General features: G+C 35.1%; 1 protein-coding gene across 1 annotated transcript in view; it reads left to right on the plus strand.

Annotated features, from left to right (window-relative positions):
- The first annotated feature begins 4484 nt into the window (after nt 1–4484).
- Nucleotides 4485–16346, plus strand: part of LOC138710611 (arrestin domain-containing protein 1-like) — a 116425-nt gene continuing 104563 nt past the window's right edge. The window contains exon 1 of the mRNA XM_069841616.1: nt 4485–4640. Coding sequence (XP_069697717.1) covers nt 4557–4640 — 84 coding nt within the window. The 5' untranslated portion in view covers nt 4485–4556. The remainder of the gene's footprint in view (nt 4641–16346) is intronic.

A 16346-nucleotide genomic window follows, 5' to 3' on the forward strand; every position in this document is an offset into this window, starting at 1 on the left:
GCTCTACACCCTGGAACAGTTGGAAGATATCTTTAGGGTAATTTCACACACACCGGTTGCAACCGGATTGTATGAATCAGCCGGTAGTAGTAACAAATGTAAAAGCATTGTAGTTTTTACACATGCCGATCGTCGGTGACTCGCCGTGAGGCCACTGGACACACTCATTAGAAATCCAGTTGCAGGTCGTCGACAGCTCTTTCGGGGGTGTACGTGACTAAATGCATGCTTACACATACACCAGCATACCGGGCATCAGTTAACTGCTGTCGCAAAGTACAGTTTTCTGTGGCAATGAGTGAATATCAAACTGATATAGAGCTATTGATAACGTTGGTTGAGGTTAGACCAGTTTTGTGGGATAAATCAAGCGGCATCTACAAAGACCGTGATGGCACACGGAAGGCCTGGAAAGAAATCTGTGAAGGATTGAAGTCGAGCTTCGAAACATTTGCACAGGTTAAATACTATTCTTCATCTTAGTGTACTGACGCTGAAGATCATATTTCAACCGATTATGTAATGAGCATTCGGAAACAGTTAAAGAAAACTTGTTTCATCTTTTTCTCAGATCGTCAAATAATGTGTAACAGTCCAGCTTCTCCCCTTTTTTCATTTATTATATAAACCCACCAATATCCTATTCTCACTGTACAAAAATCACATGGCAATAATGCGCCTACGGATCCATAGCAACGATAGACGAGGACTGACTGACTGCTGGTCAGATCCTGACGGAAAGTGTGAAAGGAAAAACAAACCGGCCGGGACGATAGAAACCAGTGTGTGTGTGAAGAACTCATGAACATTGATGGTGTAATATTGGCACGCATAAAGGAAAATATGAAGCGCTGTGTCGAAATGTGCCTAGCGGAGTACGGTGGCCATTTCCAGCACCTGATTACATGAACCAAGGTAAGTTTCTGCAAATTTTATAATTTTGCCTTCATTTGTTTGTGAATTGCTAGCAGATATTAGTTCGGTTCTACAAGAATTACCTCTGATTGAGATTCTGACTGATATATAGATCTATTATCAGGCAGTAGACATCTCGCTTGACGATATGTGTCAGAGGAAGAACAATTATTTCTTTACATCTCAAGTCTGATTAGTGAAATATATAGCTAATCGGCGATGTACGCAATGGACAGGGAAAGGAACTGATCACCCTACTCCATTATCTCCTGGCCTAGTTGTCTCATATGTGGCGCCACATTGTTGTCACTTGTGGGGTTCAGACCTGTCTTCGGACAGTTGACTAAAACAACAACTACAAGAATCACTCTATACTTCTGTTTCAGTAGAATTTTTGCTTGGGATTTTAACGCATTGTATACCAGTAGTGCGTGTCTCTACTGTGGTATATTACGTACGTACTTGTTAAGTTAATATTTCCTGACTATTTTTTAATAAATTCTTTGCGACGTGGTCGTAAGTTACGAGGTATTCTTTAGGGCTAAGGTTCTTTTTTATTTTTGTTTATTTAACGAAGCCGTAACAACTTCTAAGTTATTTAGCGTCGCAGGAATTATTGATGGCGAGATGAGCCTGAAGAGTCGCCATATATTACCTGACATTCACTTTACGGTTGGGAAAAACTCGGAAAAAAACCAACCAGGTAATCAGCCCAAGCGGGAACTGAATCCACGCCCGAGCGCAGCTCAGCAGGCAAGATTCTTACAATTTGTATTAGTTCAGGCTTTAGGCTAAATGCCTATTTTTTCTACAGAAATAAACTAAACTAGATAAATATCTTTAGCCCTACGTTTTATATAAAATATGAACATTTGAAAGGGATTTTATGGTGCTTATTTTCCATTGTGACCTATTTTAAATATTCAGAGTCTAAAAGTGCCTATTATTTTACATTTTGTTAATATATGTTTTTAATTTCTGTGTGTAGCATTGAAAGAGAAAGTTATGAGTGTCATGGGGCGGGTTGGTTTGAAGATCTTGTATTAGTTTGGTTGTAGGAATGAAGAAATTCCTGGAAAGTGACTTGTTTTGTCACTCAAGCAGGCAGTAGGAATATGATGAACAGGAAAGTTGCACTTCTTCCTAAGGAAATCAATATTACAATTTTTGCTTGAGTTAAAAGTCTTCGGTATTATTAGAGAGAACATTTTCCGCTTATAAAATGATACTATTTAAGAAGAGGCCAAGTTTCACACCAAAAAATTTAAAGAAAAATCTTGTTACATATTGCAATGGTAATTATAAATAATGCGTAAGTTGTATAGTCATTGGTAAATTAATTTCATTATGTATCAGCAGCCATAGAGCAATGAGGTCAATTAATTCTTTAATAATTCTTCATAATTTAAAACATACCAAAAATAAAGCTTCTAGTTTCTTTTTCTTAGTATATAACTTATCGTAATGTTCAATACTCGATAATTCATTGTATTTTATAGTTATTGTAATTTCAGTGAAAAGTAAAACATTTCGGTTAATAAAACCGTATTTTTATGTGTTTGAAGTTGTATTCTTAGATACCTAAAACTGTATATTTATTTACTATTTTGATAAGTTTATAGTCCATTTTAGATACCTAAAAGTTGGCTTTTAAGGGCCTAAAAACCGAAGTCTAAGTATCAGGCTCTTCTGATAATTCTTGTGGACATTGAGGCCTTAGGATGCCTGCCGCGTGTTCTTCCTGGCGTATTCATCTCAAGTTTCGATTTTAGTTATAATTGTTGCAATATCAAATCTTTCTCGCAAATGTTTACTCCAATAAATAAAATGCAATATCAAATCTTTCTCGCAAATGTTTACTCCAATAAATAAAGTGCAATATCAAATCTTTCTCGCAAATTTTTGCTCCAATAAATAAAGTGCAATATCAAATCTTTCTCGCAAATTTTTACTCTAATAAATAAAGTCTTGTGAGGACTTACAGCAATGACAAACATAATATTTTCAGTGTAATATTTTCAGTGTAATAATAATAAATTGTGTTGTAAATTTTTAGTGAATTAATAATACCAACATTAAAAGAAGCCTATAATATGAAAATATCCATTATCATTATATTTTGTATTATTTAATTTATCTCGGTTTGTAGATCAAGTACAATCGATATAGGACATGTACATAGTGAAGCATAATATTACAATACGCACTAAATGTAAATTACTCAAAATGCTATTATACAATAATAGACCATTACAATTTTACATTAATTAAACATCTATATTATAGTATCCGTACGCATTTACATTAATATATACGAGTACATGGCGCTTTTCCTATTTCTCAAAACACAGTACGATAGTCATTCATATAAACAAGGAAAGGAAGAGTACAATACACAAGCTGATCAAGCAAGATAAAGGCAGTTCATTTATTTTTTCAAAAATTCTTCTATTGAGTAATAACATTTATTGATTATGTATTCTTTTAATTTATGTTTTAATGCATTTTGGGAATTAATATTCTTTATATTTTCTGGTAGTTTGTTAAAATATTGAATCCTGCTAATAAAACAAAAGTTATGGCTATGGAAGGAAAACATAATAGAAGAGCTAAAACAGTAATAAATGAACAGATAATCGAAAAAGAGAACACCTTCAAATAAATATGATGCAATCTTTCAATGTATACTACATTTAATCAAAATTTATAAAATATAATAATTCGATAAATAGGTTATTAATAGATACCTGGGAAATTCAATGAGGTAGGACATCAAGCTAAGACTCCATAATATTATATCGAAACCGATGCTTCTCTACAGTGGTGAAACTTGGATACTGAGACAAATAGACGAAAAAAGGATAGAGACCTCAGAAATGAGATTTATGATAAGGTTCTGGGATTAACTCTGAGAGATAGACTGACAAGAGCAGATATAAGAACAGAATTGGGTATACAACCAGTTTAGTAGAAGACATCATTCAATACCAAGAAAATATGAAAAAATCGTGTTAACAGGATGACTTCAGACTCAGCCCTAGTGTCCCTTAAGCAAATTAAAAACAATGCGCAAGTTTAAAATTTGCCATGGTTTGCATTATCTTCTCAACTGAAATCCGATTCCTCATTATTGAAAATGTTTGCTTTGAGTGCACACTAAGTGCACAAAGTGAGATCGTTCTGTGCGAGGAAAATGATTGTTCCCCCTCTTTGCTTAATGTGAGATAACGAATGGATGATGTAGTGTGTTACATGTCACCTCCTCTTCAACAAGTGTTTCTTGAAGTAAGTTACTTATATCGTTAGCCAAACTGACAGGTTCAACGACCTGTTCTTCATCACTGTTGTAGAAAGTCATCGTCAAAAGAAATAATAGCACATTTCAATCTACTTAATGGTACAGGCTCCAGAGAAATGAAAAATGGGACTATTTGGTAGATAATCATCTGGAAAATGAAGTGGACGCAGCACGCAAAACCCAGAGCATCATATGATTAGCAGGTAGATGCTTGAACCACACCTAATCAACTTGTCCTGTACCATGTTCACAGGTGATGACGCACCGGCGCAGATGAGTGCGTGACCACGCCCCCGGTGTCACCAGCAGCCAGTGGCTCAGTGGAGTGTCTGCAGGTGCTGTGATGAGTGGCATCATGAAGACGCAGAGGCCCGGCCACTACCACTCTACAGGTGTGATCCACGAGGCTGCCAAGAGCCAGGTCAAGGTAAGAGTCAACACGTCATTCGGAGAACAGTTTTTCAAAATTAATTCTTGACGTTCAATTCAACATTAGTGTTTTGGCACAGCAAAAGCCGGGCAGAATTTGTATGACTGATTCCATATTTCCTGAAATTATCATTTCACAAATTGTTCCATTATTGCGTGTCCCAATAAGGGCCGATTTCACCGAAGTCATTTTAACTTTAATAAGATTTTAAATGTACTTTAAATACTAGACAAAGAATTCAAGTATTCACAACACCCTTTGGTCTTTAACGACTCTTTAAACTGTACTTGTCTTAATTGGTCAATATTTGGCTATTTAAATCATTGAAGTTGATTTAAGATTATAAATCTACCATGGGACAAAGAATGTTGATCATATGTTTGAAGGAATGATAATTTAATTCCAAGACGTCGGAGAACAGTTCCAGAAAGAACAGATTTCTTCGACACAATTATAAGAATTTCAAAATTAGATTTCGATTACAAGAACAATCAGCATTTGATGTAATGGAAACAACTGATGATTTGGATTTTGCATATGAGAGATAAGTATGATGTTAACGATGTTTTAAATGACACGTACTTTTATTTGATACATAGACTATATGCCTAAAGGCTCAGTACTTTACAAGGTAATTTAAATTTATTATTTTGTGTTTTTTTTTTTTGCGAAACACATGTATCGTGTCAGATTCTAAATAATAAATAACAAATCTAATTTTGTATATGATACGACATTCTAAGAAAATTGTACTTCGTATTCTTTTCTTTCCCTCTATGTTAAGTCTACGAAATATATAATATTTTAGAAACTTTCTTACCATCTGTAAGCTGCCACAAAAGACAAAGAATACTTTAAGCATCTAAATATGATTACAAATTCATTGAACCATTGATTTTGTTTTGAAAAATGAAATTCCTATAAATACAGAGCTGCAAATACATTTGCAGATTAGTAAAAATATACTAGTTTTAGAACGAGGTAAGTATTGATAATGAACGTAGTTTCATTTCGAATATAGGTAATGCTTTAGTGGGCAATTTATCCTTTTAAAGCAGCTGAAGCCCGATTACTTCAAGATCTTTTACACGGTAGTTTTGGAGTTCATAGGAACTGGTGGGATCGTAGATTTTCTATTTTTCCATATCTACTTCTTCCGACTGTTTCTAATCCATTTCGAAACGCACAGTGGGATCAGTTATGACGCCGGATCTTGATAGTTCCTTTACTGCTATTATATCTATGCGTCGTGTGCTGCCAGTTACGGAGAGACCATGTACTTCTTCAAAGGAGTTATATTTGACATATTTAAGGGCAGTAGCTTGGTATATAGCGTTTCGCAGGGCTTCGCCGTGCGGACGGGATCCCAGGACGTGTGCAAGCGTTTCAACCTCGTTGTGGTAATGCCTACAACAGTTGTCCTGAGATCTGTCCTGTTGTATGTTGCATGATCAGTGTTGCTAACATAACAAACAAAAAGAGGAACTACAGTACCTCATAATTTTAAAATACTAAATCTCCTGTATTCTCTCTGGTAAACTATAATTTAAGCAAGATTGGTTACAAAAATAGTATACTTCAATAAAAAATAGGAAATATTTATTTTAGCTAAATAAATATTTAAAGAGGCTTGATTTAGTTGCAGAATAGCTGACTTGGCCAAACTGTATGACGAATAGAGATCTGTTCCTAGACACCATGGACTGAAATATACAGGGTGATTCAGTGACTATGTTACAAACTCTTAGGGATGATAAAGGATACAATTATGAACAACTTTCATATAGGAACCTATGTCCGGAAACATTTTGTTTAGTAGTTACAAGCCTAGTTATGTTAGTCAGTGTCACCATAGAATTGAACTCAAGACCATCCTTTTGAAGATTTGTTGGAGACAACCCGTCCCTGCAAACGTTGGTGATTTCTCATAAACATAATATAAGCTAGTTGGCATCGTAAATGATATTTTCACTGATTAAATCTTGCAAATTTTCTCGCAACTAGCTGATATGCATTTCATTTATGGAAGAGCAAAAGGCAATGGAAGGAAAGTTGCAAGCTTTAATCAGTCAAAATATAATTTACGATGCCAACTAGATTATACCATGTTTAAGAGAAATCACCAACGTTAGCAGGAACAAGTCGCCTGCAACAAAACTTCAAAAGGATGGCCTTGAGTTCGATTCTAGCTAGTTGCACTGACTAAAATATCTAGGCTTGTAACTACCAAACGGAATGTTTCCGGGCATAGATTCCTATATGAAAGTTGTCTCCTCTACCTTCCCTAAGAGTTTGTAACATGGTCACTGAATCACCCTGTATATTTTACTGTGAAATAAGGAGGTTGAAAAAAATTTGAAGAAGCTTCAGCTGTATGTAATGGACTTTATTTTAAACCTAGATTACAATAGTGAAATGCACACGAACTTAATTGGCTTCAACTTCCCCTTTTTAAGTTTTAATCATCTTTAGTCAAAGAGGCTTAGCAACAAGCTGATGAAATTTGTCTTAAAATGTTAGAAATTAAAACTGATTTTATTGCGTTCCTCATAAATTACCTTATGGCGCGTCTTTTCTGAGGGCCTGGGGTGACCATGTAATCATTACGAAAGAGGGCTTTTCGGCATTACAGACCTTGCTAATACGTTCCTAACTAAATACTCCCAAATATAAAAGTTTATTATTCACTGTAACTATATTCTATAATGGAGCGTACTATTGACTGAGTGTTCAAAATATTTAAAAAATGCTATATTAGAAAATATCTTGTTAAATTCTTATAGACTTCTTCTTAAATTTTTAAGCTTAGCTTACGTATCAATATTTTCAAATATTGTCTACAATCTTCTCATTAAACATCAACACTATCTTTACGGTCAAAGTTTAAATTACCGGTAAATTAATTTTCATTTTTCATTACAAATATTATCAACTAATTCTAAATTTTTATTTGAATACCAACAGAATTTCTCTGAAGATCCTTTTTCATAAAATAGCTTTTTAAACAAATCACTATGAAATTCAACACAATTTAAATGACTTCAATTATATTGAATACCGATGGTACATTTTATTACTTCTTTGTAAAACTCCTTCATTTTGTTCACTATCAAAGAAAATCCCTTCTCTACATTAGTATTATGCCATAGAATACAGAAGAAACGTCCTATCAGTTTTAACAGCTCAGAGTGACAATCAGTAGTTTGTGAATCCTTACAAATTGACTACACATATCATTCGACAAAATCTTTACATTTCTGATTGATATAATAAGTATCACGAGATTTCATAATTATTTTCAGAAAATTATAAAATTAATTGAATCATTTGTTTGTTTCACTATGAAGGTGTTCCCAAGTTTGGTCTTAAGTTTCATCGCACAGAACTATTTATTTTTTCAAGGTATTTAATACACGAATCATACATATTTCCTAACTCAATCTAATTCAAATTTATCACATTCTACATTGTACCCTTCTTCCCCTTTTCCCTTACAATCTCTTTCACTTCGAATGATTAAAGTTAACACTTTGTGTTTGAAAGCTTCTAAAATAAGCTAAACTTCCGCGATTCGATCTGTCGTTTGATGATCTACAATCTGTGTTCAGTATACATAAACGTTAGAGCGCAATTTTTAATAAAATTGAAGCTTTTTGATGAAACTCTGATTTCTTTTATTCTTCTCGATACTTTAATTGGCTTAAAAAGGAGGATGCGTCCAGAAAAAGAAGAGAATACATGGTAACCCTACAAAAGCCTGTCGCTGATAACATCGCTGAATTGCCGAGTTAGGATAACGTTTATTCTCGTCGTAATTGCAACTACCATTTTATTTTAATACGCAAACGAAAGTACTCACCACACTCCATTTTTAAGTAGTATTGACGAGTTTTCAAGTACCTACGACGAAGGGTTTGTGTTGTATAATTATCTAAGTAAAGTCAACTGCTCACATTGTAAAACAAAAAGTTATTATTGTTCTTCTATCACTGACGATGTTTTATATATTACGTTGATGAATAAATTTGTAGCATTTTTTTGTTAAACAAAGAAATACTTATTTTACATAAACTAATCAACAATATATTCTCCTCTTTTGTTTATGACTGATTCGCAACGTTCTGACAGTTTTTCGATTCAACTCCTGAAGAAATCCGTTGGTTTGAATTTTAAGAAATCGACAAGCCAATTTTGAAGAGCAGCTTTGTTATTAAAATTAGATTTCCGGATATTGCTGGATAGAGTGCATTAATGATGAAAATCTGATGGAGCAAGTCAGGAGAATAGGGTGGATGTGCAATAATCTCCCTATCGAGGTCTTTAATAACCGCATTTGTTACGTTAGGAATATGTGGACGGGTATTATCATGCTGTAAAATCACCTGATGCTTTCTTTCCAGCTGAGTTTCTTGAATTGCTGCCTATAGGCGACTGAGTTATTGACAATAAATCTAAGCAGTAATGGTTATATTCCTCGGAAGAAATTCATAGTATATTATGTCTTCTTTGTCCCACCAGATGCACAACGTTAGCTTACGTAGATAGGTACCAACTGTTACACTGGGAGTTGTCTTTTATAAGGGCTTAACCATTTCTTTCTGCTTTGATGTTGATATAAAGACACTATTTTTCGTCATCGGTAACAATTTGGGACAAAAACGAGCTAAACGATAACGAGCAAGCAAAGAAACAGAAATGGTAACACGCTGATTTTGGTTGTTTTCACTCAAAACGTACGGTACCCATATACCCAATATTTAACTTTCCCCATGGAATGTAAATGTTGTACAATGGTTGATTGGTCAAAATATATCGAACTGGCTGATTCTTGAGTTGAATGACTTGGACCATGTGAATTAAAGCAATTAAACAGTTTTCATCAAAGCTGGAAGGTATTCCTGAACGTGAAGAATCATTAACGTCAGATGGCTCTCTTTGAAACGAGAAAACCATTTTCGTGTCGTACTTTCTCCGATGGCGTTCTCCCTGTAAACGGCAGAAATGGTTCTAGCCTCCGTTGCCTGCACTCCTTAGTTAAAATCAAACAAAAAATATATTGGAAATGGTTGGTTTTTGTACTTGACATCCCATCTTCTTTAGTCCATTATTAACACATACTTCCTTAAAATTGAAAAATTCAAGACGTATTCAGTAACACGATACTATGACTATGAAAAATGACATAACCTAACCCAAACAAATTTCTTAAGGCGCATTCACAATGAATATTAAACTTAAACGTAACATAAACACAGTCAGGTTATTTAATTAGGCCATTCACAATGATTTACATAAGCATTGACATTAACATTATCCTTAGACGATAACATGGAAGTCAGCAGACTCCAAACGTTTGTTTATGCCACCGCCAACTTCAACGCATCTCATGGTTGCTTATCTATCTGCTCATAACACCATTCTAACAATGTTTTCACTGAAATGGTAGGTGACAGCACGAAACATATTACAGCCTTCGGCAGTTTTTTATTAGAACAAAAATTATAACTTAACCTTATAAGTTCCATAAAATGTCCTACTAGTCATTAATTTGCAATTTTAACTTGAAAACCATTTTTAATTCTGTCACACAGCAGCTTTTGTAACTCAGCAACTTACTGAATAGAAAAAAATTGTCACTAGAGGCAGCTCCTAACGACCAATGACAGAGTCCGTGAATGACTTTGGTCAGTGAAGTCATTTGTGGATATAGGCTTAGGTCACGTTACATGTTTGACCATTGAATGAGCAGGCAGTATAAGCAGCCATCAGATGTATCGATGTGTTTGAGCAGGCGATGGTTTATGCTTACATGATTTTTAAAACAACACACAATCATATAGCGTTGAAGTAGACAATAGAATAAATTATCTATATATATAATTTGAACTGGTAATGGAAATTACGGGAAAACGGCTGAACGGATTTTAATAAATGGCCCCTCATTTTGAAGCTTGGAACCTAAAGTTTTTCGGAAAAGTAGTAGTTTTGAGTGAAATGTCAATTTTCCTACATAATTTTTCTATTTTCCAAAATCCATCTGTTGTCAGTTTTGAGAACTAATTTTATAAAATCACGGCCGACTTGATTGAATTTCAGAACAAAACACACACTACAATAAACAATAGGCTATTACACGAAGGCCATGACCTGCAGATTGCCGACATATTCAGAGCTCAATTCAATTTGTTATTAAAAACTGGTTCTGCAGTGTATAATTTTCTGAGTACAGCTGTGTATTGGAAACTTGAGGTGGTTTGATGACATTATTACCATTAGAAATTAAATATTATTATACTTAATATCATGCTGCATCTATGTTTCATTAATTGTATATAATATTGATGCTATATTGATGACATGAAAGTGAAATGTTTTGTGGTTATGTAAGTAAATGTAGAGAATATCTTAATTTAGATCTTCATTTCTACAATTTACTGAGTGGCTGCTATATATAACTACAAAACTTAAGTAAGATAATAATATTGTTATTAAAAATCAAATGTTTTTATACTTATTAACCCATTGGGGTTGGGTCTTTTTCATATACTTAATGGCGGTGTCATTGCCTTCAGTATTGGCTCGAGAGAGCGCAAAAATTACAGTTCCTAAGGAAAGATCAAAAGGTATTACTTACTGATAAAATAAGAGGCCTAGAAAATTTTGTAGTCTCCAGATCATTTCAGCAACATCTCTTAGTAGGATAAAATGATTGTACGCTCTACATTTCAAGTTCTACATGCAGCAGCTATACGAAAATGCTATTGTTCGAAAGCTTAGCAAACCTGACATTTTTTTTTAACTTTTGCCTACAATCCACAATGACCTGAAATAGCTACTGCTATCGTCCTGACATTGATACTTGCGTTTTCGCGTTGAAACTCAAAAACTGAAGTTGGATGGGTTCAAGGAAAAGTATTTGGCCTAAAAAAATCCATTCAGGGGGAGTATATTTCATTATTATGGAAGAAAATAACTATCAAAAAGACTAGTATTCTTCATTGAAAATAAATCTGAAAAATGTTTATTTGGACGTCTAACGAACTTAGTTTGCAGCAGTATTTGCTGCAAAAGCCACTAGTATTATTATAATGAAATGATGTCGTTGTTATGTTTCTATGGTTACCAAGTATCTATGCGGTTATGTTTATGTTCCCATCGAGAATGGTATCACCACAGTCTAGTATATACAGTCACGAAGCTTGAGTTGTGAGGGTACTAGGAACAATAGACTGTGCCGGTACTATTTCGCATTGTCTATGATGAGGCGACAGTAACGATCTTAGTGGTTAGCAACTATCTATGGATGCATATTCCCTAAGTATTGAGCTTCGTAACTGTATATACTAGACTGTAGTATTACGATTAATTAATTTGACTGTAACGTTCATATTATTAGGCTAACGCTTACGTTTTCACTGTGACCGGGACACTTATAAAGGGCCTACTGCCATAGAAAACAAAATTGCTACCTACGAAATTATGCATCAACTTTTCAGTATTCTTTCTCATCTTGTCATTCGTTCAGTTAGAATTAGTGTTAGAATATACATAAACGCAGTTTCCAGTATTACGTTTTTGTATTTTCTTAGTAGATGTGTCTACGTGTAAAACGAATATACCATTGAATGTTTGGTATAAAGTTCCGACAAAGCGCTAATTGCGTTGGTATCGTAAATAATGTTATTGGGCTGGTGTTGACTCAAATGAAGCGAAATTATAGTGGAGTAACAAAATAATGACAATTAATCTAATGGTCTTATATTGATTAGACTAAAGCAGAATTGATAAATGGTGCAAGCAAAAGTGTGTAAATAGAGTGGTTCACTTATTTATGTTATTAATGTGAGACAAAGAATTATAATAATGCAAAAACTAAGAAAAGGACTTGTAAATCTAACATTTTGTGCGTAGTAAAGATATAAATGACTACCCGTGAAAGAAGTAAAGTGTGTGAAAGAAGATTGTAAAATAAATTGATAAAATTGAGGCTTACATGACACTAACTCAGATTCCAAGGAAAGAACTGTAACCAATAATTATTTTGAGATGTAGGCCTAGTTATAAAGTTATTCGCAGAGGTCAAAAGCGTACAAAAGTGTCTTTCTTCATTGGTTATTTTACGACGCTTTATCAACTAATATGGTCATCTAGCGTCTGAATGAGATGAGATGAAGGTGATAATGCCAGAGAAATGAGTCCAGTGTTCAGTCGAAAGTTACCCAATACTTGCCCTAAACGGGTTGAAGAAAATCGCCGGAAAAAACTTCAACTAGGTAACTTGTCCCAACCAGGATTTGAACCCAGGCCCGCTCGTTTCACGATCAGGCATACTAACCGTTACTCCACAGCGGTGGACAGAAACAAAAGTGTATTAAAATATGAAGAGGTGAGTTAAAGCGTGCTGTTTGGAATGGGATGAAAAATCCAAACGATATAAATCTTTCCATGATCCTTTTACTAGTCCAATAAAAGATGATATTTATTTATTGGATAAGAAAAATCCAGGATATATTCGTTCCAAATCCTACGAATTGATCATTAATGGAATGGAGAAAAATGTATGTTCAAGGTAATTTGAACCTGAGAGGCATTACAACAAGGACTAGAAAATATAGTATTTATCACTTTAGTGTCGTTGGAGTATGTGCGCTTTGCATATTATCAGTTAATGACGATCCTGCCTCATTTTCTATTAGTTAAAATGAGCAGTAAATCAACAAATTTAATATTATTTGGAAGGCTATAGGCTATTATAGCAAGATAGTTGTGCAGTTATTGGAGCGCAAGGTAGCGTCGCGGTTAAGGCGTAACTCTGCAAGCCGAAAGGTAGTGGGTTTGATTCCCGATTGGGTCAAGGATTTTTCCATTGATCTAATTCTTCCAGCCACATTATGGCCTTGTGGTCTACTCAGCCTCTAACAGAAATGAGTACCAAGGGCATTTCCTTGGGAGTAACGTAGGATTGACATCCCTACTACCATTAAATGCCGATTGTTTGTAAAGCACTGCCTGTTGGATCACATCCTATGGCTGCTTACACTGCCTGCCCAATCAACGCTTGTGCGCGAGTAGCCACTAGGTGGCAGGTAGTGACTTTGCATATAGTGATAATGTTAATAGCGGTGGGCACTGCCCACTGTCACCTAGTGGCAAAGTAACTTTGATTGAGCAGGCAGTTTACGTAGCTATAGAATGCGATCTAGCAGGCAGTGTTTTAAAGGTGGGATCCTTAACCTCTCGCTATCTTCTGGGCCAATTTGGCCTGTCATTCATGCTTGACAACTTTTTTTTTTTTTAAGAATTCATCACCAGTCTCGCACTGAAAATTATCTTCTGCAGAATGAAATGTTATGTCATTACATATAGGTAGGAATATATTTAGGTGCTTGCGCCCTTCGCCAAAAAACAAATTGCCGCCCCTTTTCAAATTAAATTCTGATTTATTTTAATTCTGACTTCTTACACTTGCCTATAAGTGGTGATTCTTTTGCACAGTAACTGAAATTACAAATATAAATGAATACAAAAGTAAGAATATTAGAATGACAGTGGAATAAGTTACTTTTTATAAAAATAAGTTGAATGTATTTTCATGCATAGTATGTTGTCCTCTGTTTTTATACAGATTTTATTATTCCTGCTTAATTAATCTTCTCTCTACACAAATAATATCCCTTGGTTATATTACAGTATAGTTGTCCCCTATTGAAACACAATTTCTTCCGAAAACATGACTTACTTCACTGTCATCCTAACTCCCTTAAGACCTTACAAATGAGTTTCTTCAGGACCCAATTACAAGAGACTTTCTCCTTGCCTATACGTTCCACTTCATAAAGTTTTTGTACGAACTTCTATAACTTTGATGCCTTACAAAACCTCTGCCTTTCTGGGTAAGTGTCCAGTTTGCCACGTTCTAAATACTGCCCTGCATGTAGGCCTTTAAATTGTGTGGAACAGAGGTGTTTCTTGGCAATACTTCATTGTCTGTTGGAAAGTATGACGTATCAATGCCACAAGGATAGTTTCTAACGCCAAAATATAATTTTACCAAACGATGACGCCACTACTTTCAATAGAGATTATTTTAATACGAAATTTCAGACCTCACAGGCACAAGGTCTAGATCACCTCAGGGATCTGTCTACTGCTGCATGACTTCATTCAAGAAGGCGCTGGATAGTTGAAGTTGTACTGAATTGAGTAAAGCGTTATTGTTACTAACACTTGTTAATTTTAGTAGATAAACAGTTTCAGAGTCTTACAAAGTGAAGCGTGAGAGGATTCCTTCACGAAGGCGACAACTTTGCGACTTCCGTGTTGTGAGTAGAGATCGTAACACTCAGCACGGCGTGCGTCACGTGAACTTTACTGTTGCTAACTCTAATTCCGTGATACTACGTCCTTAATTCAATAGTTCACCAACTTTGTGTAAAAGCGAAATATTTTGCAAACTTAATAACGCAATCTTAACAAGAACCTTGATCTCTCAATCCTAGTGAATAGGTGAAAGATTCTAACAATTTAATTTGTTTATTTTACTTCACTTTCTTTTTGTTCCACTTGCTTTCATCCGTCCTTTTATCTCCGCTCCTCTCTTCTCGTTTCTCTTACATTCTCTCTTTTTACTACTTATTCCCCTTATTTCTCTTCCCGCATTTTCATTCATCATTTCTTTTTTCTCTTCGTGAATTTGCCCTAAGCACTCACTAAACTAGGACTTAATATTGATAAAAAAAAACCAGTCTAATTAAATTTAGTAAACAATACGGGATGTTATACAAATCTGGCTTTCAGGTAGTAGCTCCCTGTAAAGCAGGTTTGAATAATTTCAAGGAAAAATTGTGTATAGTTTCTGGGGTAGCTCAGTCGATAGAGCGTTCGCGCGCTAAGCGAAGGGTCTCGGGATCGATACCCGGCCCCGGAACAATTTTTCCTTGAAATTATTCAAACCTGCTTTACAGGGAGCTACTACCTGAAAGCCAGATTTGTATAATACATTCGTTACTGGAGGTACGTTACCAGAAAGCCACAATTTAAAGTCACATAGTAATTGTGTGCACTCACAGTTGAGTTCTGGCGTCTTGTCAGCTCATGTGAGTTGTGTGGATAAAAAAGAAAAAATTGTGACGGTGTCGTGTATAGTTCCTGGGGTAGCTCAGTCGGTAGAACGTTCGCGCGCTAAGCGAAGGGTCCCGGGATCGATACCCGGCCCCGGAACAATTTTTCCTTGAAATTATTCAATACGGGGTGTGTACAAATGATTGAAGTGCTTTAAAAAATCACTGTAACTTATGTGTATTACAGTGAAGTTAAGGGTGTTCGAGAATAAGGTGCTTATGAAAATATTTGGGGTTAAGAGGGATGCAGTTACAGGAGAATGGAGAAAGTTACACAACTCATTGTATTCTTCATCTAACATAATTAGGAACATTAAATCCAGACTTTTGAGATGGGCAGGACATGTAGAACGTATGGGTGAATCCATAAATGCGTATAGAATGTTGATTGGAAGACCTGAGGAAGAAAGACCTTTGGGGAGGTCGAGACGTGGATGGGAGAATAATATTAAAATTGATTTGAGGGAGTTGGGATATGAAGATAGGGATTGGATTAATTTTGGTGAGAATAGAGACCGATGGTGGGCTTATATGAGGGCAGAAATGAACCTGTGGACTCTCTAAAAGCCATTTGTAAGTAGCT

The sequence above is a fragment of the Periplaneta americana genome, chromosome 12 (genome assembly GCF_040183065.1).
Source record: "Periplaneta americana isolate PAMFEO1 chromosome 12, P.americana_PAMFEO1_priV1, whole genome shotgun sequence".
Taxonomy (NCBI): domain Eukaryota; kingdom Metazoa; phylum Arthropoda; class Insecta; order Blattodea; family Blattidae; genus Periplaneta; species Periplaneta americana.